General features: G+C 47.0%; 1 protein-coding gene across 2 annotated transcripts; it reads left to right on the top strand.

The window, feature by feature from the left end:
* Positions 1-27,772, top strand: PRSS55 (serine protease 55). Of its 2 annotated transcripts, none has more exons than XM_010353456.2 (5): positions 1-202; positions 4,056-4,248; positions 5,910-6,160; positions 7,520-7,662; positions 27,549-27,772. In XM_010353456.2, exons 1-5 carry the CDS (start codon positions 49-51, stop codon positions 27,672-27,674), a joined length of 867 nt encoding a protein of 288 aa, XP_010351758.1. In that variant the 5' UTR covers positions 1-48; the 3' UTR covers positions 27,675-27,772. The 2 variants fall into 2 exon arrangements, with proteins under 2 accessions (XP_010351758.1, XP_010351757.1); XM_010353455.2 differs by lacking the exon at positions 27,549-27,772 and adding an exon at positions 12,795-13,138.
* The last annotated feature ends 143 nt before the right edge of the window (positions 27,773-27,915 follow it).

Here is a 27,915-nt window from a genome sequence, read left to right as displayed (position 1 = left end):
TCAGCCCTGGCCTCTGTCACCCCCAGGCCCACAGCACAGCCTAGGGCCATGCTCCTGTTCTCAGTGTTGCTGCTCCTGTCCCTGGTCACAGAAGCTCAACTCAGTCCGCGGACTCCTCTCCCAGAGGCTGGAGTGGCTCTCCTAGGTGGGGCTAGGGGCGCCCACCACCCTCAGCCCCCTCATCCCCCCCGCCCAGTCAGTGGTGAGTACAGGAGCAGAGGGTCATGAATGGGGGCTCATGGTCCAGCTGACTGGCTGCCAGGAGGGTGGATCGCAGAGCACAAGGCCAGAGCTCCAGGGGTCCCCACATATCCCTCCTCCAAATCACTTCTCCTTTTTCTCCTCTCTTCCCTGACCCAGTGTTTGACCTGTCTGACCTTGAGTTTTGGTTTTGAAACCTGACACTTTATCCTCAGAGGAATAGTAGGCTGCCCTGAAGTTCGTGCCTAGAACTAGCTGAGACTGAGTTCTCCCACTTGGAGGGGGACCATTACCCTGGGCCTCTGTGGCTCCCATCAGCACCAGGCTTCCAGGAGCCACAGATGCCCAGGGAAGTCTAGATCAGTCAGACCAAGTTCAAGGATGCTTGCGTCCTTGTGCCTGGGCCCCTACAGCTCCCTGATGGCTCATTTCTTTCTCCAAGGGGATGGGCGAGACTTCAGGGACACTGGGGTACCTAGCAACTGTTAGGGGTCAAGCACTTCCCCGTGTTTAACGCCCACACCACCACGGTGGGGCATCTGCTCTCAGACCATGTGTGGACAAGGAACTCAGCCTCACTGAAGATGAGGATTTGCCCAAAGTTGACCCATGGGGAAATGATAGAGCTGTCTGCTTGGCCTGCACTGGGCGACCGCAGCGCCAGGTTGCCTGCCCTGTGCACACTGCCTCTTGCCCAGAACACAGCAGGTTCACCTGGCCTCCTTCAGTCCAGCCTGGGGTCCACTGCACTCTGTGAACAGGGGGTGGGGGGAATGAGGGGAGAGCATCAGCAGAACATGCTCCTCTGGTGTCCCATTGCAAGGGGGCCCAAAATGTATGATTGCTCAGATCACTCAGAAGCAGCCGTTTCTGCTTCCATCACTGCTTCCAGCCTCTGAGCTTTTGCATGAACCTAAAAGTCCACACAATTCCATATGGATGTTGTGGGTTGATCTCAGGACCAAGAATGTGGGGGATGGGTCCCATGGGGACTTTGATGCAAAATGGATATGAGAAATTCTGCCAGTTCATTCTGGAGAGTTGACTTTGATCCAAGCACTTTGTTGGCCATTTCAACATCCATCCTCTCATTTCATCCACACGTCAGTCTTATAAAGTTGGCATTATCTTATGCTTATTTTAGGAATGAAGAAAGTTGGGGGGGGGTACTCAAAGATAAGTAGCTTTCCCTAAATCATTTAGTGAGTAAGCAACAGAGCCTGGATTCAAGCTTGGGCTGTCTGGCACGTGCCATGTTCTGCATCTCAGACGGAGAGACAGAGGGCACCCATCATAGCTGCCCACCATCCAATCCACCTCATAGACACTTGGCATTTTGATGTACTTTCTTCCATACTTATAAACCCACATTCTTAACATAATAAAATCACAAGTTTTAAATATGATTTTCATCCTGATTTTTTCACTCACTTTTATATCACAAACATTTTCCTGTGTTGTTAAAAATCCCCCATGAGCCTAATTTTGTGGCTGAGAAGTAGTTGATGATATGGATGTGCCTTACTTTATTCAGCCCTAGCATTTAGCTGGTTTTCAATTTGTCACGATGATAGAGATCGCTGCAGTGAACATCATCAGATGCACATATGTGCTGCTTTCCAGACTCCCAGAGTCATTGAGTCAGAGGATGACTTATGGTTGTTGAGTGCCTCTTCCATGCCACGTGTGGTTTTTGGACCCTGGGACCCACTATCAACCAGACAAGCATGTTGCCGTCTCTGTCTGGAGCGTACATTCTGGTACCAGAGTCAGGCAAAAGGGACTTATAATGTAGGAGTTAATGTAACGAGGATGCAATGAAGAAATGTAACACAGGGTAGGAAATAAGGAGTCACCAGGATGGGAGGGGCTGTTTCAGACACAGGTCAGGGAAGGACACGCTGGAGAAGGGATTCTTGGGCGTAGTGAGGAGGTGAGCCAAGTAGCTGCCTGGGGAAGAATATTTCAGGCAGAGAGCCACATGGGGCAGTGATGAGAACACCAGCTCTGTTGCCAGCCTGCCTGGGGCTCATATCATGGTTCAGTCACTGACTAGCTGTGTGACCTTGGGCAAACTACTTAAGCTCTCTGTGCCTCATTTGTCTCAACTACAAAGTGAGGATGAAAACAAGAGAGCCTACCTCAATAGGGCAGTTATGACAACCAAGTGAATCGGTGCTTGTCAAGTGCTTGCGACAGTGCCTGACACACAGTAAGCATCATATGTAAATAAAATCAGAGAAGAAGTGTAGATCCAAAAGTCGCGAATAGGCCGGGCATGGTGGCTCATGCCTGTAATCCCAGCACTTTGGGAGGCAGAGGCGGGCGGATCACCTGAGGTCAGGAGCTCAAGACCAGCCTGACCAACATACAGGTTTAGTGAAATCCTGTCTCTACTAAAAAATACAAAAACTGTAGTCCCAGCTACTTGGGATGCTGAGGCAGGAGGATCGCTGGAACCTGGGAGGCAGAAGTTGCAGTGAGCCAAGATCGTGCTACTGCACTCCAGCCTGGGCGGTAGAGCAAGACTTCATCTCTCAAAAACAAAACAAAAGTCCCGAAGAGAGCTTTTATGCATTACTGACAGCAGAAGGCTCTGGATGCACATTGCTAAGTTCTCACTAGTGTATTTTTTTAAACCAAAAATGATCACCACAGGGTCACCCAAACGACAAAACCCTCACAGCTTCTATTGAGCTGATGGTTGGAAAATGAGCAGCAAGAAAGAGACAAGAATAGGGTCTTGGGCGTTTTAGAGTCAAACTCATGCCTTGTTCCAGAACACAAGGCAAACATTCAAGTCAGCAAATATTAATGGAGCATCTCCTCTTCCTGGGGGCGAGGCGCTGGACCCGGCCTCTGTCCGGAAGGGGAATTTCCTGCCTCAGCACAGGCAGTTACAGCTTTGCTCTCAGTCCCCCAAGTAAAGGAGCTGCTCAGCCTGGACTAGCCTAGAACAGCCAGGGCTTTTAGCCAGGGCTTTCTGGTAGGTTCTGGCACTTTCTGTGGCCTGCCCCTTGTGGTTTCTTAGGGCTGCTGAAATGAATGACTACACACTTGGTGGCTTAAACAACACAAATATCTTATCCTACAGTACTGTGGGACAGAGCTCCACCACAGGCCTTCCGGGGCTGAATTCAGGGTGCGGCAGGTCTGCATTCCTACTGGACGCTCTAAGGGAGAATTCTTTGCCTTTCCACTTCCAGCTTCTAGAAGCTTCTCTGGGCCCCTGCCTTCATCTTCAAAGCCAGCTATGTTGCATCTCTCCGCCTTTCCTCTGCAGTCACTTCTCCCTCGGCCTGACCTTCTGCTTCCCTTCACCCCTCTCAAGGGCCTCAGTGATTCCACTGGCCCCGCGGAAAAGCCAGAATGGTGTCCCCACTCTGAGAGCAGTGGTTGGCAACCCAAATTTCACCTCCAAAGTGCCTCTTTCCTTGCAAGCTAAAATATTCGCAGGTTCTGGGGAGATGGTCCATTAGAACTTGGACCTCTTTGGGGGGCTACCGTCCTGCCCACCACAGGACGTTGGCTTTGGATGCTATTTTTCTTCCAATTTCTCCTGGATGAGAGCAGAAACAAGCTCAGTGAAGTGACTCTCCTGAGGTCACAAATGCTGGATAGAGTCAGAGCCAATGCTTCTGACTTGCCTGCGGAGCTCTGTGTAGAAAAAATAAAGCATCTGCTGGCTGATGCCACAAGAGCTGCCCTGCTCGCCAGCCTCAGTGAGCTCCTCTCTAGAATGGGGGCGAGGATATCCACTTGGAAGCCTCCTCCTCCCAGCCTGGTCCCCGGTTCACACTGGATGCTGACTAAATGTTTCCCTTTTTCCTTTCCACTCTCTTTCATTCCACCAGAATGTGGTGACAGATCCATTTTCGAGGGAGGAACTCGGTATTCCAGAATCACAGGGGGGATGGAGGCGGAGGTGGGTGAGTTTCCGTGGCAGGTGAGTATTCAGGCCAGAGGTGAACCTTTCTGTGGCGGCTCCATCCTCAACAAGTGGTGGATTCTCACTGCGGCTCACTGCTTATATTCCGAAGAGTTGTTGTAAGTACTACGAGCCTCCCGCTGCTGCCTTTCAGGGCGCCCACCCCTGGGGCACCCTCCCCCTCCCCCACACCTGGTGGCTGAGAGGAACCTGCAGCTGTTCGGTGTCCAGTCAGCATGAACAGCTCCCACCCACCCACCCATCCCCTAGCCCTGGGGACTTGAAGGTAGCCAGCCTGAGGCTGCGTCCTCCTCCCATCACCCAGGGCCAATGACTACAACCTCCCTGAGGTCACATCTGCCCTCTCCAGGAACACCTGTGGCTTGATGGAGCCAAACGGCTTGGTCCAAATGCCTCTTCTGGGGCATTCAAGTCCATCTAGGGGGAAATCCTTCTAATTCTGGAAGCCTGGCTTCCTGGGCCACCTGACCTCCTACTCTCCTGCTCCTTGTAGAGCGTTCTCTGTGTGACAGCATGTGGATGAATGCCCGGTATTACTGATGACTAACTATGTGCTGGGGACCCTGCTAAGAAACTTTCCTCTATTGGCCAGGCGCGGTGGCTCACGCCTGTAATCCCAGCACTTTGGGAGGCCGAGGCGGGTGGATCAGGACTTCAGTGGTCAGGAGTTCAGTGGTCAGGAGTTCGAGACCAGCCTGGCCAATATGATGAAACCCCATCTCTACTAAATTAGCTGGGCATGGTGGCGTGCGCCTGTAGTTCCAGCTGTTCAGGAGGCTGAGACAGGAGAATTGCTTGAACCCAGGAGGCGGAGGTTGCAGTGAGCCAAGATCACACCACTGACACTCCAGCCTGGGTGACAGAGCAAGACTCCATCTAAAAAAAAAAAAAAAAAAAAAGAAGAAGGAAGGAAGGAAGGAAGGAAGGAAGGAAGGAAGGAAGGAAGGAAGGAAGGAAGGAAAGATTCCTCTCTTAACTCATTTAATCACAGTGACCCCTGGAGCAGGTAGAATGAATAGCCCTCATTTATAGATAAGGAAACTGAGGTCCAATAAATTGAGGCCGCTCACCCACGGTACCCACCTAGTATATAGAGACAGAATTCAAATTTTCTGGCTCTAGCACTTGTGCTTTCTGCTACACCAGCTCAAGGAAGTTTGAAGACCCACAGAAGAGCTGATTTTAGAAGGTTAATCAAAAACCCAGGGACAGTTTCATCATGTCATAACCAAAGACCCTTGTGGCACCTGCTGTCATGGGATATCAAATATCCTGTGGGGTTCTGAACGTGGACTTATTACTGAGGCTCCTGTCTGCTTGGTCAGTGGCGGTCTAGACTAACTTCTGGTCCCGAGTTTCTACAGTGTTGGTAGACCGGTTAATATAAAAGAGACATAACAATGAATGCCTTACCTATCTGAACACCAGTTTGATCCGTGCCAAGTGGCTTTTTGTGGGCTCTGTAGAGTGCCCTAAACCCAGCTCTGCCTTTGCTGTGTTAGACAGAAGCACCTCATTCACATCTCTGGGGCCCCCGATGGTGCCACGGTGAGGCTGTGGTCTGCTCACCAGCTGCTCTGTTTTTTATTTGTGTTTTTCTTGCCTTTTTCCAATCCTCACACCTTCTGAGCAACAGCCCCAGTAGGGTCTAAATGTCCTAGAGCTATATGAGATTTAGGTTTCTGGGCACAGCCAATTCTGCCACTTTTGAGCCTTCCCTTCCCCTTCCACTCGCCCCTCTCTGGTTCTCTGCCACCAGTCCAGAAGAACTGAGTGTCGTGCTGGGGACCAACGACTTAACTAGCTCATCCGTGGAAATAAAGGAGGTCGCCAGCATCATTCTTCACAAGGACTTTAAGAGAGCCAACATGGACAACGACATTGCCTTGCTGCTGCTGGCCTCGCCCATCACACTCGATGACCTGAAGGTGCCCATCTGCCTCCCTACGCAGCGCGGCCCCGCCACATGGCGCGAATGCTGGGTGGCAGGTTGGGGCCAGACCAATGCTGGTATGTGACTGCTCAGCTTCCCCTGGGAAAAGAGCCACTGCAATCTGAAGAAGAGGGAGGAAGGGGAAGGGGAAGAGCTGAGGAAGGAGTGAGGATAAGACTTGCTTTGGAGCAGATTCCTGCGCAGGGGAGGCTCCCAGAGCCCAAGCCCTAGCTCCTTTGGAGTGCTGAAACCCCACACTGAGACACCAGGTCTGAGCCAGTCTGATCCAGCCAGCACAGAGCAGTGTGGTTTGTGTGTTTAATCGAACTTAAACTCTGCAGTTAGCCAGAGGCCCCTCTACTCTGTATTCACAAGCATCTTCCCTGATTCCCACGGGTGTGTTTCCTACCTGGCTCCTCCAAGCATTGGAGATGCCCACCCTGGGCTAGGCTTTGATGGTCCTGGAGCATTGCCTGGCTCTTCTCAGAAATGAATCTGTTGTTACTTGTTGTTATGCTGTTACTTGGCCAAAACAGAAGAAAGTCTACTGGGACAGAAAGATATGATGAAGGGCCTGCTGGACTGTCCCCAAAGAAAACCCAACAAAACCAAAAGCAAATAGGTAGGGGAGGGGAGGGGATGAGAACAGCAAAGCATTGCATCAGCCTGAATGAGGCTCTGGATCCACAGGGATGATTCGCAGCGAGCCTGGGCCTGGACGACCGTGGGTGTTTCAGGAGTTGAGCAACCAGAGGGAAAGTGATGGGACCTTAGTTCTGGGCTCCAGGCACTCCTGGAAAGGTAGAAGAGGGAGAGGAGGCACATGGGCATGTACAAGTTTAAAAATCTTCAATCAGGGGAAGAAATGTGAAATCTCTTTGTGGTCAGAGTTAATGAGATGGAGAGGAATCTGGGTGAATTTCCAGCATCTGGTGGCCCAGAAAGGGACTCTGCAAATCCCCTCTGATTCCATCTCAAGACACTCTGCCAACCTGCCCTTGCTGAGGAACTACAGTTGTTTTGCTGGGAGTGCAAACCCACCTCCCAAGGCCCTGTGTGAAGGAAATGCCATCCTCATGTAATACAATGTCACAATAGGCACATGTATTGATGAGGCAGGATTATGCTGAGAAACGGTCAGTAGCCAGTTCCAAGAAGCTGAGTCTGTGGGGCTTACTGGAGTCAAGTTGGAAGTCTTCTTGGAAGTAGAAATTTGGTTTTGAATGAGAAGAAGAATTCCAGTAGTTGTGGGAGTTTTGGGGGGAGTGGGTAAGTTGCAGGCATGGGGTAGCCTGAAGGAAGTGAGGGGCTACAGAGCCTGTGAAGGCAGGGGATGGGGGCTGGTGAACACAGGGCCAAGGGCACGGTCAGCTGCATCATGAGCGTGGGGACATGAGGCCTGGTGGCTTCTCTAATGTGCTTTCTCTCCGGACCAGCTGACAAAAACTCTGTGAAAACGGATCTGATGAAAGCGCCAATGGTCATCATGGACTGGGAGGAGTGTTCAAAGGTGTTTCCAAAACTTACCAAAAATATGCTGTGTGCTGGATACAATAATGAGAGCTATGATGCCTGCCAGGTAACTAGGGGGTACCCTCCCTCACCTAATAAGTCCTCACCCTCTCGGAACTGCCAGTGCAAGGATATTCTCTCTCTGCTGCAAATAGACAATTCTGAGTCTGGAAAGTGTATGGGAATTAGGGCCTTCAGCCATGGGAATGAGGATGTGGATTGCAGAACCTCTGGAGCTATGAGTGAGCACACCTGGGAGTCAATATGCTGCAACCCTGCTTAACTATTTCTGATCTTCGTCAGGTACACTAGGTAAACAGGGTGCCAAGGCTTTTCTCATTTCTGGGAATTCTTTAAAAAAAAAAAAAAATCCAAGGAGGACTTGGTATCTATATAAGAAGTCACTTTAATTCATTAATTTAGAAACCTTTGTTGAGCATACAAGGCCCTGGAGACCCGTCAATGAGATATGGTTCCTCACCTAAGGGACCCTATGGTTTCCTGGGCAGGCAGTGGATAAACAAACGATGATAATATATTGGGTGTTGCGTGCGGGTTTCATTGAACCAAAACTGGTCTCTTTGCCTCTCTTTAATAAAATGAACACAAGTTCTTCTTTGAAAATTATTGATAGCCAGAAAAATAGAAAAAAAAAAACCCATAAATTAGCTTCCTCTGGCTCTAAGGATGAATGATGAAATTTGTCTTTCGTGCTCAAAGGTGCTCTCTTCATCTTAAAAGTGGCCACCCTGATGAACCTGCTTAGTCCCAGCTGAAGACTAGGGACCTGCTCATTGGCCAGGCAGTGGACCTGGTCATTGGCATAAAACCACAAATGCAGATGATAAATATTCTGAACAGTGATGGAGAGGCTGCCCCATGGAAAAGAAATATATTTATCTAGAATAATCTGTTATGGTTTAATGTGAGAAAATTGGTAGCTTTTCCTGATAGGCTATGAGAGCCTTGAGAGGTGGGTACTGGAACGGGGGTTAGAGGCAGAAAGGGAAAAGAGAAAGGAGAAGGCATTCTGAAGTAAGAAGTAGACCCTGACAGCATAGCACTAGGTTTAGGAGCCCCCCATGTGGTGAAAACTGTGGGGACCAAAAAGAGTGACACATGAACCTTGTATTTTCTTCACTTTCTGGGCAATTTAAAATATTACCAAAAAACAATGCACACAGAATTGAGACTTCTGGTTCCAGACAAGACGGAGTAAACACAATTCTCCCAGCCCCTCCCACTAAATACAACTAAAAGCACGGGATAGTATCTTGTACAATAAAAACAAAAAGGCTCTGAAAGGTGAGGAGAAGGTGGTCTGATTGGAGATCCTCGGCTATAAAGAAATATAGCCATGCAAGAATGCACTACACACAGCATGACCAGAAAACATTAATTGTCCTCCCTGATTAGAATTTGTTGTAATACTGTACTTATTCTAGTCATCTCTCAAGGATCATGGAATGGGACATCATCTCTCACAAGTCTGCTTGCAAGGTTGTAGTTGCTCAGCTCCTTTGGTGAGAGAGTAATATAACAAAGATAGAGAGGGTATGGGCTTTGGCATGAAAATCCTGGGTTACACATACCTCAAAATAATAAGAGCCGTCTGTGACAAACCCACAGCCAAAATCATACTGAATGAGCAAAAGCTGGAAGCCTCCCTCTCAATACCAGAACAAGAAAAGGATGCCCTCCTTCACCACTCCTATTCAACATAGTCCTAGGAGTCTTAGCCAGAGCAATCAGGCAAGAAAAAGAAATGAAAGGCATTTAAATAGGAAGAGAAGATGTCAAACTATCCCTCTTTGCAAATGGTATGATTCCATACCTGAAAAACTTCATAGTCTCTGCTCAAAGTCTCCTAGAACTGATAAGCAGCTTCAGCAAAGTTTCAGGATACAAAATCAATGTACAAAAATTTGTGACATTTATATACACCAGATAACATACAAGCTGAAAGCCAAATCAAGATTGCAATTCCATTCACAATATCCACCAAAAGAATAAAATGTCTAGGAAGACAGATAATCAGGGAGGTGAAAGATCTCTATGATGAGAATTACAAAACATTACCGAAAGAAATCTGAGACAACACAAACAAATGAAAGACATTCCATGCTCATGGATAGAAAGAATCAATATCATTAAAATTGCCATACTACCCAAAGCAATTTACAGATTCAATATGTTCCCTATCAAACTACCAATGACATTCTTCACAGAATTAGAAAAAACTATTTTAAAATTCATATGAAACCAGAAAAGAGCCCAAGTAGCCAAGGCAACCCTAAGCAAAAAGAACAAAGCTGGAGGCATCACGCTATCCAACTTCAAACTATATACAGGGCTATGGTAACCAAAACAGCATGGTACTGGTACCAAAACTGACACCGAGACCAATGGAATAGGTTAGAGAACCCAGAAATAAAGCTGTACACCGACAACCATCTGATCTTCATCAAAGTCAACAATAACAAGCAATGGGGAAAGCACTTCCTATTCAATAAATGGTGTTGGGATAACTAGCTAGCCGTATGCAGATAGAAACTGGACCCTTTCCTTTCACCATCAACTGAAATCAACTCAAGATGAATAAAAGACTTAAATATAAAACATAAAACTGTGAAAACACTAAAGGAAAGTCACTACGAAATACCATTCTTGACACAGGCCTTGGCAAAGATTTCATGAGGAAGTCTCCAAAAGCAATTGCAACAAAGTAAAACATTGGCCTAATTAAAGAACATCTGCACAGCTAAAGAAACTGTTAACAGAGTAAACAGACAACCTACACAATGGGAGAAAATATTTGCAAACTATGCATCTGACAAAGGTCTAATATTCAGAATTTATAAGGAACTTAAACCACTCAACAAGCAAAAACTAAACAACCTCATTAAAAAATGGGCAGATGACATGAACAGACACTTCTCAAAAGAAGACATACATGCAGCCAACAAGCATATGAAAAAAATGCTCAATATCACTAATTGTTAGAGAAATGCAAATCAAAGCCACGATGAGATATCATCCCACACCAGTCAGAATAGCTGTTATTAAGGTCAGAAAACAACAGATGTTGGTGAGGTTGCAGAGAAAAGAGAAGGCTTCTACACTCCTGGTGGGAACATAAATCATTAGTTCAGCCACTGTAAAAAGCAGTTTGTAGATTTCTCGGAGAACTTAAAACACAACTACCATTAAACCCAGCAATCTCAATACTGGTACATATCCAAAAGAATATAAATTATTCTACCAAAAAGACACAGGTATGCGTATGTTCATCACAGCACTATTCACAGTAGCAAAGACATGGAATCAAACTAGATGTCCATCAATGGTGTACTGGATAAAGAAATTGTGGTACATACACACTGTGGAATACTACGCAGCCATAAAGAAAACCAAAATCATGTCCTTTGCAGCAAATTGGATGCAGCTAGAGGCCATTATCCTAAGTGAATTAATGCAGGAACAGAAAACCAAATATCGCATGTTCTCACTTATAAGTTGGAACTAAATGTTAAATACGCATGGACACAAAGAGGGAAACAATAGACGCCAGGGCGTACTTAAAGGTAGAAGGTATGAAGAGGGTAAGAAGCAAAAACCTACCCATCAGATACTGTGCTTACTACCTGGGTGATTAAATCATTTGTATACCAAACCCCAGTGACATGCAATTTACTCACATAACAAATCTGCACATGTACCCTATTAAAGTAAAATAAAAGTTGAAAAAGAAAATAAGAAAATCTTGGGTTACAGGATGGAGGGTACTAAAAAAATTAAAAATAGAACTACCATATGATCCAGCAACCCCACTGCTGGGTATACATCCAAAAGAAAGGAAATCAGTATATCAAAGAGACATTGGCACTTGGATTTTTACTTTAGCACTATTCACAATAACCAAGATATGGAGTCAACCTAAGTGTCCCTCAATGGATGAATGGATAAAGAATATGAGGTACATATACACAATGGAATATTATTTAGCCATAAAGAATGAAATCCTGTCCTTTGCAACAACATGGATAGAACTGGAGGACATTACATTAAGTGAAATAAGCCAGGTACAGAAAGACAATGCATGTTCTCACTCATAAATGGAAGCTTAAAAACAAAAAAACTCATGGAGATAAAGAATGATAGTTACCAGAGGCTGGGAAAGGTGGGGACTCCAGTCAAGGAGCATGAAAACACAGTTAGTTAGAATGAATAAAATCTAGTATTTGGTAGCACAATAAGGTGATTATAGATAACAAGTATATATTTCGAAATAACAAGAAGAGTGGAATTGAAATGTTCTTAATACAAAGAAATGATAAATACTTGAGGGAATGGATACTCCAGTTACCCTGATTTAATTATTGCACATTGTATGCCTATATCAAAACGTATACCCCATAAACATATAAAACTATTATGTACCCATAATAATTAATTTAAAATTAATAAAAAGAAAATCCTGGGTTCCAATCCCAGCCAGTCTACTGTAGAACCCTCAGCAAGCCCTTTCTCCTCCTGCAGGCTCATCTGCCTTGTGTGAAGGTGGACGGAAAGATGTGAGGCATTTGTTTGATTTATGTAGATGTGGGGCATGGCAGGGACTTGGTTCAGAAGCTCAACATAAATGGATAACTATGCGAGTCATAGACCATGTGATTCCATCCTGGAAAGGTCACCCATTCTGAAAAGCTAGGCTGAATTAAAAAGGAATGTCCTTCTCTCTGTGCCTCTGAAAGAACACAAAGGAGACCCAGTTCCTAGCCCTACAACACTTCTTCACATGTCCCATTTCCTTTCCTGCCCTTTCCAGAGCCTCTCATTTGATAAGACCCTCAAAACAAGTCTCCACCCATCCCTTGACCTGCATCTCTCTGTGCTGCAGATGGAGTGGTCTTTTCTCACCAAGCCCTCCCTCTTCCTCCCCCATCTTCAGTCCTGTCTCATCCACAGCACCCCACCCCCCAATGCTCTACAACCCTACAACCTCCAGAGCCAACCTGGCAGCCACACACTTCTCCCGTGGAGCAGGGATGGTGTGGGTAAAGGTCAGCATTGATGAGATGTCCTTTGGCAGCCAGAGTTGGGGAGGTGAGGAATCCTCTTCCGCGAATGAACTGTGCCCAGCCTCACATGGGCAGCTTAGAACCAGACTCCCTGCTGAGCTGTGTTCTCTGCCCACAGGGTGACAGCGGGGGACCTCTGGTCTGCACCCCAGAGCCTGGTGAGAAGTGGTACCAGGTGGGTATCATCAGCTGGGGAAAGAGCTGTGGAGAGAAGAACACCCCAGGGATATACACCTCATTGGTGAACTACAACCTCTGGATCGAGAAGGTGACCCAGCTAGAGGGCAGGCCCTTCAGTGCGGAGAAAATGAGGACCTCTGTCAAACAGAAACCTATGGGCTCCCGAGTCTTGGGAGTCCCAGAGCCAGGCAGCCTCAGATCCTGGCTCCTGCTCTGTCCCCTGTCCCATGTGTTGTTCAGAGCTATTTTGTACTGATAATAAAATAGAGGCTATTTTTTTAACCAAGGGAGGGTGCATGAAAATGTGTCTCCAGCAGAGGCTCTGGCTGCAGCTCAGGGCTCAAGGATGGAAACTGAGACTGGAACCAGGAGGACCAGAAAGCCAGGCTGGGGCCCTGGTTTGGAGACTGCACTTTGGGCCTGTGAATTAGTCAGGACTCTTTCCATTCTAGGTGACAGTCACCTAATTCTGACTGAATTCAGCCAAAATGAGGCATTTATGGATCCATATAACAGGAAAAAATAAATAAAAATAAAAAACCGACACCCAAATATCCAGGGCAGGCATGATGACTTCAGGCGTGGCTGAGTCAAGGGGCTGAAAGGTGAAGGCAGTGACTGTTGTCTGTGGCCATTTTCCTCAAGAAGGGCTTCTCAGTGGTGGCCATGATGAGAATAAAGAATTTCCTGTTGTGCTGGGAAGTTAGTCTCTTAGATCTACGCAGGCCTTCAGTGGGTTGGACAAGGCCCACCCACGTTATGGAGGGCAATCTGCTGATTCAAAAGTTATCATTTTAAATGTCAATCTTATCCAAAGATGCCCTGCAAGTTGACATATGAGATGAACCACCACACTGCCCAGGCAGCCTTCACATGGTGTTTGCATTACTCCCGCCCGTCAGAACGAACGATGTGCTTATGCTCACCCTACCTTAAGGACAACAGATTATTGTAACCCTTCTATCAAGCAACCTTAATGTTTCCTGAGGACCCCACTGATATGGCTTGCCTATGTCCCCACCCAAATCTCATCTTTAATCCCACGTGTTGTGGGAGGGACCCAGTGGGAGATAATCGAGTCATGCAGTGGTTTTCCCATACTATTCTCATGGTAGTGATTAAGTCTCACGAGATCTGATGGTTTTATCAGAGGTTTCCCTTTTTGCTTGGCTCTTGTTCTCTCTTGCCTGCTGCCATGTAAGATGTGCATTTTGCCTTCCACCATGACTGTGAGGCCTCTCCAGCTACATGGAACTGTGAGTCCACAAACCTCTTTTTCTTTATAAATTACCCAGTCTCAGGTATGTCTTTATCCGTTGTGTGAAAACAGACTAACACACCGACTTTTCAAGATCACCTTTTTTCCGTTTCCCATCTTGGGCCTTCTCTCTTTTGGGGCAGGAAGGCCTGGGCTCCCCTTTCCCTCGCCTCTCAAGTTGTCACCTGTTCTTCTTTCTGGCTCATCTTGGAGCCAAGCTGATGGTGCTCCCCTCTTGCTCTCTCCTTCATGTTCAGAGGCTCTCGCCTCTTCTATCAGCTGACCTCCCTCCATGACTCAGTCCTTCTGAGTTGCCTGCTGTGTTCCACCAGTGTGTTGAATGGTCCCTCCCCACACCAAGCAGGACTCCCCAACCCTGTAGCTGCAAGGACTGGTGTGGGGCAGACCACCATTCACAAGAAGCCCCTTGAGAACGTGTTCTCGTCTTCCCCTCATGTAGACCCAGTGCCGCGGCGTGCCTCTTTCCGCTGGATTCTAATTTCCTGGGCCACCACCAAAGATGCAAAGGCAATTCAGGAAATGCAAGTCCTTAAATGGAAGCTTGGGCTTTTCCTGGGGACCTACAGCCTGGCTGAGAGTTCTCCAGAGAGAGACTGTGAAAAAAAGCTTCCTGTCTGGGCACGGTGGCTCAACGCCTGTAATCCCAGCACTTTGGGAGGCCGAGGCAGGTGGATCACCTGAGATCAGGAGTTCAAGACCAGTCTGGCCAACGTGGTGAAACCCCATCTCTACTTTAAAAAATACAAAAATTAGTTGGATGTGGTGGCAGGTGCCTGTAATCCCAGCCACTTGGGAGGCTGAGGCAGGATAATGGCTTGAACCCAGGAGGTGAAGGTTGCAATGAGCCGAGATTGCGCCATTGCACTCCAGCCTAGGCAACAAGAGTGAAACTCCATCTCCAAAAAAAAAAAAGAAAAAAGAAAAAAAACTTCCTAGCTCTCCTTTTTCCCACTCTAACCCTTCTCCTCCAGAGGTCCTACAGCTACAATGTCTAGAAGCCATTTTTTCAGAAGCTCCTAAGAACCTGGGACTCAGGCAGGCCCAGTGGTGGGTGGCCAGCCAGAGTGTTCACCATCTCAGGACATCGCCAGTGTCCACTCCACTTTCCTGCTCACTGCCCTCTGACTTCTGTGTGGGGTCCCTCCCACACAGAAGGACTCTCAAATTGGGGGTCCTCCAATTTACATAGTTCTGGATGGTTTTCACCCACTCTCCAATTTGCATAGTTGTGGATGGCTGGCCCTTTGCTGGCGCCTGGGATGGGCATAGAACTCAAACCTGGCCTAGAAGGACATTGATTTTGGCCACAGGGATGGGAGCAGCAATGGGCTGTGGGCTTTGTGGGTCATAAGAGTGAGACCAGGACTTCTGCTGGAGTTATCAGGAACAAGACTCTCTCTCGCTCTCCTGGGACTCCCAAGATGGTAGGGTGCATGTTGAAGGTACTGCTCATGTGAAGGCTACTGGGGAGTGTGGTGGTTCCTTTTATCTGTCAACTTGGAGGGCATCTTTGGATGAGATTAATGTTTAAAGTGGTAAACTTTGAAGAAGCAGATTGCCCTCCATAATGGGGGTGGACCTCATCCAATCCATTGAAGGCCTGAGTAGGACAAAAGTGATTGGCCTCCCTGCACAAGAGGGAATTCCTCAGCCGCCCACCTTCGGACTTCACCTGGTGTCAGCAATTCTGGGGCTCTGCTTGCCGGTCTCCAAACCAGAGCTGCACCATCGGCTCTCCTGCATCTCGAGTCTGCCGGTCCACGCACCAGGTTCGAGCCTGCCAGTCTCTGTAATCAGGTGAGCCAATTCCTTATAATAAACAGCTTCATATCTGTATATCCATATTTATATCAGCTATATATCTACATCTCATCTCTATATCAACTCTATCTATCTAGTCTATCTCTCCTGTTTTTTCTGGAGAACTCTGACAAATATGAGGGAAGAGCTTCTGTACTGTGAAGGGGCTTCTTAGATAATGAGGTGGAAGTAATGTTGCTGTTTCACTTTTCTTTTCTGAGACACGGTCTCACTCTGTCACCCAGGCTGGAGTACAGTGGCATGATCACAGTTCACTGGCGATCCTCCCAACTCAGCCTCTCTAATAGCTGGGACTACAGGTGCACATCACCACACCTGGCTCATTTTTAACAATTTTTTGTAAGATGGGAGTCTCACTATGTTACCTAGGCTGGTCTCAAACTCCTGGGCTCAAGCAATCCTCCCGCCATGGCCTCCCAAAGCGCTGTGATTACAGGCATAAGTCACCGCACCTGGCCCTGTTTCACCAGTGAATGCAACATTTTGTCATGATATGGAAATTGTCAGTTTAAACATTATCCCGTCAATTGTGATTAGTCAGGCTACAGGATTATCATCTGTGTCCCAAGAGAGCTTTCATACCTAGAGTCATACAGTGTAGCATCTAAACTGCACTGTGGTTCCCCAGTGCGGATGTGTGGGGACAAGACAGACACACAGAGACATCTGTTGGACATCAAGGGAAACAACAATGTCTGTTGGACATGGAGTCGACCACTGCTACTAAGGTGTTTAAACTTAACAACTTAATAAATGCAATTGTTAGGCATTTCATTTGACCTAGAAGCACCATGAGAATAAAAAAAAAAAAAAAAAAGCTAAGACACTAAGGGTTTGTGAACTGGGAAAGTTTGAAAAACCTCTGGCCTAAAAGATAATTGCTGATTTTAATATTTTGTATTTAAGAATAAGGGGTGAGTTGTTACAATAGTCTTGTGGAGGGTAATTTGAGAGTAGCCCAAACATCTCCTTAAAGATGACCTGGCCAGGCACGGTGGCTCACGTCTGTAATCCCAGCACTTTGGGAGGCTGAGGCAGGTGGATCACCTGAGTTCAGGAGTTCAAGACCAGCCTGGCCAAAATGGTGAAACCCCATCTCAACTAAAAATACAAAAAAATTAGCTGGGTGTGATGGTGGGCACCTGTAATTCCAGCTACTTGAGAGGCTGAGGCAGGAGAATCGCAGAGGAGGCAGAGGTTGCAGTGAGCTGAGATCACACCATGGCACTCCAGCCTGGGTGACAAGAGCAAAACTTTGTCTCAAAAAATAAAAAAAATAAAAACGACCTCCTGCAGCAGGGACATGAAATCAAGGCTCAAGTGTCTGTGGGCTGTTTTGTTTGCTCTGCACCTAGTGGCTCCGGTTTATTTGAGGGAACCCTCTTCCTCATTGCCAGTTTCTGATCTCACCTTTCTCAAGATCCATTTCGTATAAACAGGTAGAGCCCCACCTCTGATTCCGGAGGTTGCATGGAACCAGGCCTGGCCAGTGAGAGGCCCTCAACCCAGGGCCTCAGAATGTCTTTCAGGTGGCCCTAAGAACCAAGCTTGGCAATCTTGGCAAGTCCCAGAACTTCACCTGGGACTTGCACAGGATCTTTGAGATTAGCAGCTCTCTCTCTGTCTGCTAGGACTGACCCTTGGAGAATGTAAGCCTAGACCTTCTGGGGGCCCCATGTGGAGGTGACTGCCCTGAGAGTGAAGTCAAAGAGTGAAGACATCACATCCTGATGACATTTTTATAGCCCTTAGAGCCAGGCATGCCTGCACCACCGATTTCTTTTCTTTTCTTTCTTTTTCTTTTTTTTTTTTTAGACAAGGTCTTCACTCTGTTGCCCAGGCTAAGTGCAGTGGCACAATTTTGTTTCCTTTAACAAATCTCTCCCTATCTTCCCCTTTCCCCTATCCTTCCTAGGTTCTAGTATTCTCTGTTCTAATTTTTACTTTTATGAGATGAACATCTTTTAGTTTTCACATCATATAAGCATTTACAGCTATACATTTCCCTCTCACTGCTGCTTTAGTGCATCACATATGGTTTTGTGTGTTATGTTTTCACTCTCATTGACCTTCAAGTATTTTCTAATTTCCCATGTGAGCTCTTTTTACTCATTGGTTATTTAGGAGTGGGCTGTTTAATTTTTATATATTTGTAATTATTCTCCTGTTATTTATTTCTAATTTAATTCCACTGAGGTTGGATAATATACTTTGTATTATTTCAATCCTTTTAAAAATTTGAGAATTGCTTTATAGCTTAGAATATGGTCTACCCTAAAGGATATTTTATGTACTCTATTTTAAAAAGTATATTCTGCTATTATTGGGTAGCGTGTTCTATAGATGTTTGTTAGGTCTAGCTGGTTTATAGTATTGCCAAAATCTTCTATATCCTTGTTAATCTTCTGCATAGTTGTTCTATCCATTATTTAACATGATGAGATTTAAGTCTCCAACTTCTGTTGTTAAATTGTCTCTTTCTTCCTTCAATTCTGTCATTTTTTGCTTCCAATATTTTAATGTTCTATTGTTAGGTGCACATATGTTTATAGTTGTTTTATCTTTCTGAATCATTGACCCTTTAGTCATTATAAAATGTCCCTCTTTCTCTCTAATGACTTTTTTGTTTTACAGTCTATTTTGTTGATATTATTAGCATCATATCAGCTCTTTTATTGTTACCATTTGCATAGTATATCTGTTTCCATCTTTTTATTTTTAACCTACTTGTATATGTGAATTTAAATGTGCTTCCTGTAGACAACACATAGTGGAACTTGTTTGTTTATCCAGTCTGACAATCTCTGTCTTTTAATTGGATTTTTAGTCCACTCACATTTAATGTGATCATTGATATAGTTTGATTTACATATGCCATTTTGGTTTGTTTTCCTGTATGATGCTTTTCCTTTTTGTCCCTCTGATCTTCCTTTATAGCCTTTTGCATCAAGTCAATATTTTCTAGTGTAGCATTTTAATTTTTTAATGATGCTAATTATATGTTTGAGTTGTTTTCTTAGTAGTTGCATTAGAACTTATAACACACATCTCAACTTATTAGAATTAACTTCTGGTTTAGACTAACTTATTTCTAGTAAGAGAACAAAACTTTCTTCCTACGTAGTCCTATTTCCTCCTCCTTTTTTTTATGGAGAGATGGGGTCTCGCCATGTTGCCCAGGTTGCAAACTTTTTTATTACAGTCAACCCACATAACCCACTTAACTTTAAGTTTCTGTAAGGGTTTCTAAGCATTTACTCTCCATTTCTCTGTTTATCTCTTCATGGGCCAGTAACAAGCAGTTTGCAGACCAGCAGTGGTCCCTGTTCCACACTTCAGAAGCATTTCCCTAGAAGATCCAGACTTTAATCATCAAGAAATAGATGCCACCTGGCTACCAAGGCCTGGCTTTCTAAGGTAGAAGAGGATCACATTAGAATATGGATTGGATTGGAATGAAGCTTTCGGTGTGGCTCATGAATCATCGTTTGAATTGAGACTGTAGAGGCTTATGTATTATTCATTGTCTTGAGCAGTAAGAGCTCACAAAGCTTCTCAGTGTCCTAGCCCAGAATAGCTTAATTGGGCACTGTTGCTCTGCAATGCAAAGTGCCTGTTTAATTCTAAGTTTTGCATTTTTACATCAGAACCGGCCCAGTAAGAGGCATCTTCTATCTTTAGTCCTGGCTTATTGCTCTTTGCTTGTGTGTGTGAATGCTGGGCCCCTCCCTGCAGAGCTTCTTGCCAGAATGCTGTCCCCAGATTACCCTGAGACTCAGATGCTGCGTGAGCAGCTGCTAGGCACAGATGGGGAGAGGAAGGCAGCCCCCATCTGAGGTCCGAGGAGCAAAGGCAGGCCTCAGTGTCACTTATGCCCAGGGGAACTAGGCTCCCCTCAGCTGAGCCAGCTTCCAGAATGAAGTTGGCCATGGCTCAAAGCTTAGCCCCAAGAACGTGAGCCTCTAAGTCCCAGGTCCCTTGCCTGTAAAATGAGAATCATTGCATGGGCAGAGTAAGGCCACTGAGGCTGTGACGATGCAGAAAGAGCCATGAGCAAAGCCTGCCATACACTGAACACTCAGGGAACTAAACGGCCCCAGACAAAGCAGAGCCACACGACCCCAGGGTTGCCGCAGACCCTTATAACCCTCAGGGCTGGCCAATTACCTATCTCACCCCTAAATCCCTCCCTGCAACAGGATCAAGTCCCCTTCACGCTCTTCACATCAATCCCAACAGCTAGTTGTACTCTTGAATGCCTCTGCAGTAACAAGGCATCCAGCATCAGAAAACTGACCATGCACTCTGTCAACCCAGCCTCAGCAAGCTCCGAAGTCTTAGTCTTGGATCCACAAGGCAGCCACGTGCTCCTGTTGCCCCCTCCAGGCAGCCCTCCTGGTCACATAGAGAACTCACCCCCTCCAGGCAGCCCTCCTGGTCACATAGAGAACTCACCCCCTCCAGGCAGCCCTCTGCTGCCTGCTCTTGACAAACAAAACAAAACAAACAAACAAAAACACAGGGTCTCACTCTGTTGCCCAGGCAGAAGTTCAGTGGCCCAGTCACGGCTCACTGAAGCCTCGCCCTCCAGGCTCAAGTGATCCTTCCACTTCAGCCTCCTGAGTAGCTGGGACCACAGGAGTGTGCACACACCTAGCTAATTATTTGTTGTAGATACAGGTCCTCCTATGTTTCCCAGGCTGGCCTTGTACTCCTGGGCTCAAATGATCCTCCCACCTCAGCCTCTCAAAGTGCTGGGATTACAGGTGTGAGCCACTATGCCCAGCTCAGCCGTCAGCTTTGACCAAGAGTACAGAATCCTATGCTGAGCCACATCAGCCTCGCCATAGCCCAGCAGATGGCCGTGTGCAGGCTGGAAGACCACGCTCTGGCTTCATGGAGCCATGACATCCCCAAACCACACATCTCGGCCGCAGCAGTCACCGCTCCTATTTATAGCTCCATGATTCCCGCCATCCTTGTCACTAGACAACCTCCCTTGTAACACTCTTCCCAGAGTGAGCCGCCGAGGGTGGTCCAGGCGTGCGCCAGCCTGTTGGCTCTGACACAGGGGTGTCAGCACTCACCCAAAGATCGGGCCTCCAACAACGCCCCCCTCCCGCTCCGAGAGCCCATGTCTTTTCTCTCCTCTTTGAGCTTCTGGTGGACTGGAAACCTGCACTGTTTTGTAGAGCTGCTTCTAGACTCATCCCCACCCCGCACTTCCCTTTTGTGGACTCCGGAGGTGGACCCCACCCTGATCTTTCTAAACCCTGGAATGTGCGAGATTCCAGGGCCCTTGGTCTCAGCCTCCTGCCTTCCTCTTTCTGACACCACGGCTGCCTGGCCGCATCCCCGGGCCTCCCGGTGCTCTGCTCCTCCAGCCAACCCCATCAGCAGGCACCACTCAGGCTCGAAGCCCCAAGTTGGCACCTTCTCCTTCCCGTCCCTCCTTTTCCCTTCCCTTCCCACTCCTTTTCCCTCCTTTTCTTTCCTTCCCTTCCTCCCTCTCCCTTTCCCTCCTATCCCCTTCTTCCCTCCGCTCAGTCTTGGATTGTTGTGGGTTTGGTGTTGCTCATTCACTCATCAAACATTTGCTGAGAGTCTGTTATATGCCGTTGCTGTTCCAGTCACGGGGAAGACGGAGACGGAGCTCAGGCAGCCAGCTCTCAGCTGGGCCTGGCTCCAGTTCTGGCTCCAGTTCTGGCTCCAGTTCTGGGCCTGGCTGCAGTTCCCAGATGTCGCCTCAAGGTGGCAGAGTGACTCCAGACCAGGCCCGAGGACTTCAGTGTCTCCCTGTGCTTGGTCAGGCCTGGAGACCTGGGGCAGCCAGGGAGGCGACAGACACAGCCCTGGAAGGGGAGGGAAGCAGAGGTTCCCTGACAGCTGGCTGGAGCCTTCCAGGAGTGGCTGTGTCCCCACCCTCCCGATGGCTGCCACCCTCTTGGGCCCTCACGGGTGGGGCCCTGGGCCCAGGCATTGCGTCGGATGGGCCGTGGCTCCGCGGGGTTCCCCCGTCCTCCGGGTCCTGGGAGCTGGGGAACGATTTCCCTCACTCTAAGGCTGGGGCCACTTTGGACCCTTCCCTTCCCGACACAGTGAGCCAGGAATCGGGGCCAACAGCTTAGCACCGGCCATTCCCCCTGCCTGAAAGTCCCCTCCAGAAGTAGACAAGGAGCTGCTGAGGCAGAAGCCCAGGCACAGGCGGGACCCGGCAGCCTGAGGCACCCAGGGCTCCAAAGCCTCAGACTTGGATCTGCAGGGCAGCCATAGGGCTCCCGTGCCCCCTCCGGGCAGCCCTCCTGGTCACACATCCACTCTAAGCCTTCTATTAAGCATCTCCTGTGTGCCAGGTACTGTGCTGGGGACCTGGTGGTAGGGCAGACAGATTGGAATGGCCAGCTCCAGAGATCAAAGTCAAGAGCAGGGGCCCCACCAGGCCAGGGCTGGATCAAGCCCACTGTGTGTGTTATCGGACCACAGCCATGCCTGTTGCCTGGCGTCTGGTCTGTGGGTACTGCTGTATATACAGGCATAAGCTCAATAGATGCAACCAAGGCTGGGTGGCCCCTGGAGCCTGGAGCATTTACTACCTGACCCTTGACAGAAAACATTCGCTTACCCTGGTCTAGAGGGGGAGATGGATGTAAACGGACAGTCACCTCACCATAACACGCGCTAGGACAGAGGTGAGGGCAGATGAGGGACGGAGCTGAGTCCTGTCCTGTAGGCCTCTGAAAGGTTCCTACAGCAGCCATGGTCACAGAGAGCCACTGAAGAGGCTTGAGCAGGAGTGACACGATCCAATCCCAGAAACTCTGATGTGGGAAGTGGGGGTGAGAGAACAGCCGCAGAGCCAGCGCCCCGGTGGGAGATGGTTGTAAGAGCCTAGGAAGGCGGCTGTGGGGATGGGAAAGGGTCTGAGGTTGATGGCATTTCAGAGGGTGGACGATGGCATCGGAATGTTGAGATGTGGGTTGGGTTCAGGGCTAAGCCCGCGTCCAACTTGTGTCCAGAACTCTGGGGGTCACACAGAGGCTCACCAAGCCCTGCTAACGCGACAGTGATGAGACCCCGCAGAGCATCAAGAAAAGCCGCAGGTTCTACGATGCAAAACAAGGCCCCAGGAGCTCAGCCCGCCCGCTGTTCAGGGGCCACGTTAGGGTGCCAGGCAGGGGCTCCCTGACGTCAGTTCCAACGCTCAGTGCCCCTTTTGGGCTGTGTCTCTCCCCGTGACGTTGGAGAAAGATGGAGTGCTCGGGGCCATGGAACAGCACAGGCACAGCCAGCAGCTCCCCATTCTGTCATTTTTCTAAACTGCAATTTTCTTACCTGCAAGGTGGAGGTAAGGTCCCGTTCCCGGCCTGGCTCTCAGTCTTGCTACAGCGAGATGATGCATAGAGAAGCACTGAGAATCCATAAAGCATTTTTATCTTTTATTATTATTATTATTATTTTTGAGACAGAGTCTCACTCTGTCGCTCAGGCGGAAGTGCAGTGCCGCGATCTCAGCTCACTGCAGCCTCTGCCTCCCAGGTTCCAGAGATTCTCCTGCCTCAGCCTCCCGAGTAGCTGGAATTACAGGCGCCCGCCACCATGCCCTGCTAATTTTTGTATTTTTAGTAGAACAGGGTTTCTCCGTGTTGGTCAGGCTGGTCTCCAACTCCTGATTTCAGGTGATCTGTCCACTTTGGCTTCCCAAAGTGCTGGGATTATAGGTGTGAGCCACCATGCCTGGCCCGCAAGGCATTTTAGCTATCCAAGTCATCGTTATCCACAGAGAATTACCTAGTGAGCCCCATAACACATAAGTAGGGGTCCAGAACTCCCAGCTCCTGAAGTACAAGGCTGGTTATGGCCAAGTCAATGAAGGAAGAGGCCAAGCCTGTGGAGCCGGCAGCCTGGCCTCACGTTCCTGGCCCCATAAATCTGTCCTAGTCCTGGCTCTGGTGTGGCATCAGCTGGTGGCAGTTGGCTGCTGTGCCTTAAACATCAAGAATTTCTGAGACTCTTGATGGGACTTCCAAGAGTTTGCGTCCAAGACAGACGCAAACTCCAGAACACTCCCGACTGATGCCATTTTGTTGACTTGACTGGAGAAAATTGGGGCACAGGGACCCAATATCTGCCTCCCCACTTCTGAGACTGATTGCCTGCAGTTTCCCAACCAGCCTTCCCCTCTCCTCCCTGCCTGCCCCTAGAGAATGCTTGATGACAACTGTGTTACCCTGGGATACGTTACCTGGGTTTTTACTGTATCAGCTTCTCCTGAAGATGTAACTTCCCATTCAAAATACCTGTGTTAATCACCTGATGTATGTGGGGGCATGTGTGTGTGAGCATGTGAGCATGTGTGTGCACATGTGTGTGCATGAGCACAAACACATCTGCAGGGGTGGATGGAAAGTTGGAGGGAGGATTGCTTGCTCAGCTATCCTGTCTTCTTTCACTTTCAGATGACACTGAATAAATCAATTACTCCCACTAAAACATTTTGCTGCCCCAAGAGTGACACGGACCCAGCCTTCCAGGACACTTTGACATCCCTGTTGCCGCCACCTTCTCTTACTATCTTCTTATTCATAGCATACTCAGAAGGTCCTGCAAGTGATGGGCTTTGAGCACTTTCCAAGACCCCTTCCTTCTGAGAGGGCAGTGGAAGGATATCCTTTAAAAGCTGTCTGTGCTCAACAAGCAATAAAGGTCGTGCTTCATGGCTGAAGGTCGAAAGGCACAGGAAGCAATCGGGCACACAGGACTTCTTACTGATCTCCTTATTTGCCTTCTTTTCTTCTAAGACAATGAGCTTGTGAGGCAGAAACTCCCTTGGCTTTAAAATGCACTCACTCATTCATTCATTCATTTATTCTTCCTGTTATTGAATCAGAATAAGTGTTCAGTTCTTTTCTTTGTGCTGGGAAACACAAAGACAGGCAGTGCCTGGTTGCTGTCTTAGGGAGCTCGACCTCTGGTGGGGAAGGCAGGGTACCCGGCAGCATTGCAGGTGTGAGACGCAGCACAGGTGGAGGCATGAACTGAGGCCACGAATCCCAGCAGATTGAGGACCAGCTTCGCTGTGACTGCATGTCCTGCAAGGTCATCTTGTGCAAGGTAGGGGCACCCTGCAGTGGGGTTTCACCTCCTAACTCTGGCAATGCTGACAAATATACCAATGAGAGGGACTGAAGGGAATGGCTGAGAACAATGGAACCATGTCTCTCCATCTGCACAGGCTCTAAGAGCACTTGGTGATGGGGAAAACTCTCACCCCATCCTTTTAGGGGGGCATGAAAAAATCGCACTCCTCCCTCTCTTTTGTCAAGCCCCGTGCTGTCCTCACTGTAAAGCATCTCCAGATTCCCTGTGCTTTCCATCTGCCCATTTAATAGGAACCAACAAATTCTTCCAAAAGTAGAACCTTTGCAAAAATCCCTGCTTTCAACTGTTCCTGCCCAAAGACGCAGTTAAATGACAGAAACATTGCCCATTTGGATAATAGCAATACAGAGCAGCCGGATGTTGAGATGCACCGCAGAACATGCTGGAAGTTACTGGGGGAAAGGGCACCATTTCCTGCCTTGCCTCAGTAAGCCTTAATGTGCCCTGTGCAAAGGAAATGTCTTCATGCTTAGAATAAAGAGTATTGGAAGCTACTGGTTAAGAGCAAGCTCCTCATCTTTCTCTTAGAACAAAGGCTGGGGTCTATTTGATTGAAAGCAGAGAGCCCATTTCTAACTTGCTGATGCCCTCAAGATTGGAACTTTTAAAGAATCCCATTCTTTGAGAGAGTGAAATCATGGGAGTGTTAATCATGGCAAAGCTAAGGATGGCTGGAGGCCTCCAGGAAACATCTTCCTACTTTACTGAGCACTGGGTTGAAAAAGCAAAGCTTAGATGTGATCCCAAAAGCACAGACAGCAAAAGCAAAAAAAATAGACAAATGGGGTTGCACTAACCTATTTTCAATCAAATAGACCCCAGCCTTTGTTCTAAGAGAAAGATGAGGAGCTTGCTCTTAACCAATTAAATTTTGAAGAAGCTTCTACACAGCCAATGAAACAATTAACAGAGTAAAGAGACAAGCTATGGAATGGGAGAAAACATTTGCAAACCATGTACCTTTTAAGGGGTTAATCCCTAAAATATACAAAAAATCCAAACAACTCAATAGTAAGAAAACAAATAACCCAATTTAAAAATGGGCAAAGGACCTGAATAGACATTTCTCAAAAGAAGACACATAAGTGGCCGAATGAAACACTTCTCAACATCACTAATCATCAAGGAAATGCAAATTAATATCACAAAGACATATGACCGTCTCACACCTGTTAGAATGGCTATTATCAAAAAGACAAAAGATAGTGAGTGTTGGTGAGTATGTGGAGAAAGGGGGATGTTTGTACTCCGTTGGTGTGAATGTAAATTAATACAACCAAAATGGGGAACAGTATGGAGGCTTCTCAAAAACTAGCATATAATCCAGCAATCCCACTTCAGGGTATCTTTTCAAAGGAAATGAAATCAGTATGTTGGAAAGATATTTGCACTCTCATGCTTGTATTATTCATAACAGCCAAGACATGTGTTGTGGTTTAGTTCTGTGTCCCCACCCAAATCTCAGTTTGAAGCATAATCCCCATAATTCCCAGGTGCAGAGGGTGGGACCTGGTGGGAAGTGATTGGATTGTGGGGGCAGTTTTCCCTTTGCTATTCTCGTGATAGTGAGTGAGTGCTCACAAGATCTGATGGTTTCATAAGGGGCTCTTCCCCCTTCGTTTGCTCTCTCTCTCACCTGCTGCCATGTAAGACATGCCTTTGCTTCTCTCTCATCTTCTGCCACGATCGTAAGTTTCCTGAGGCCTCTCCAGCCATGTGAAACTGGGAGTTAATTAAACCTCTTTTTTAAATAAATTACCCAGTCTTGGGTATGTCTTTATAGCAGTGTGAGAATAGACTAATACAACCTGGAACAACCTATGTGTCCATCAACAAATGAATGATAAAGAGAATGTGATATATATATATATCTTTATCATTCATTTGTTGATGGACATATATATAAGATGGATATATATATAATATACACAATAAAATGCTATTCAGCCTTAAACAAGAAGGAAATTCTGTCATTGACAATGACACAGATGAACCTAGGGGCCATTAGACTAAGTGAATTAAACCAGGCCTAGAAAGACAAATACCGCATTATCTCACGTACATATGGAATATAAAAAATTTAAACTCATGGAATCACAGAGTAGAATGGTGGTTATGAGACCTGAGGGAGGAAATGGTCAAAGGGCACAAAATTTCAGTTAGACAGGAGAATTAAATTTTGAAGTTCTATTGTACAGCATGGCTACTATTGTTAATACAGTAATAATGTATTACAGACTTGAAAATTGCTAAGAGAAGAGACCTTGAATGTTCTCATCACAAAAAAGCAATAAGTAAGGTGATGGATATGTTAATTAGTTTAATTGGAGTAACCATTTCACAATGTATACATAAATCAAAGCATCACATTGTACATCATAAATACGTACAATTTTTTAAATTTGTCAATTATACTTAAAATTTTTTAAAAAGCGAAGCTATTTTCCCACTTTACAAAGAATGAACACCAGAAGCTCTCAAGCAAAGCCACCCGGGTCTCACGCCTTTCATCTGCAAAATTGGTGCTTTCCTCTTTCTCCTACATGGAGTCATTTTTGAGGTAGAAAACATACCCTTGGTCATAGCCTTGAGTTGAAAATCTTTGAGGGCATTTTCTGTCCAAATGACTGAAAAAATCAACCAAAACCTCTCCATTTTGATGATGCTCATGCTTTGTGATAGGAATAGCCTCAAATTATTGCTAAAGGGTTCTCTTTTCTTGTCTAAGAGAACAAGTTGCCTTGGTAGGAGAATTAGGCCTCATGATGACTATGACTACTGGTTTTATTTCATGGCAAGA

Source organism: Rhinopithecus roxellana, chromosome 9, assembly GCF_007565055.1.
Source record: "Rhinopithecus roxellana isolate Shanxi Qingling chromosome 9, ASM756505v1, whole genome shotgun sequence".
In the NCBI taxonomy this organism is placed as follows: domain Eukaryota; kingdom Metazoa; phylum Chordata; class Mammalia; order Primates; family Cercopithecidae; genus Rhinopithecus; species Rhinopithecus roxellana.
The sequence above is the reverse complement of the archived record's forward strand: the minus strand, read 5'-3'. Positions and strand labels throughout refer to the sequence as shown.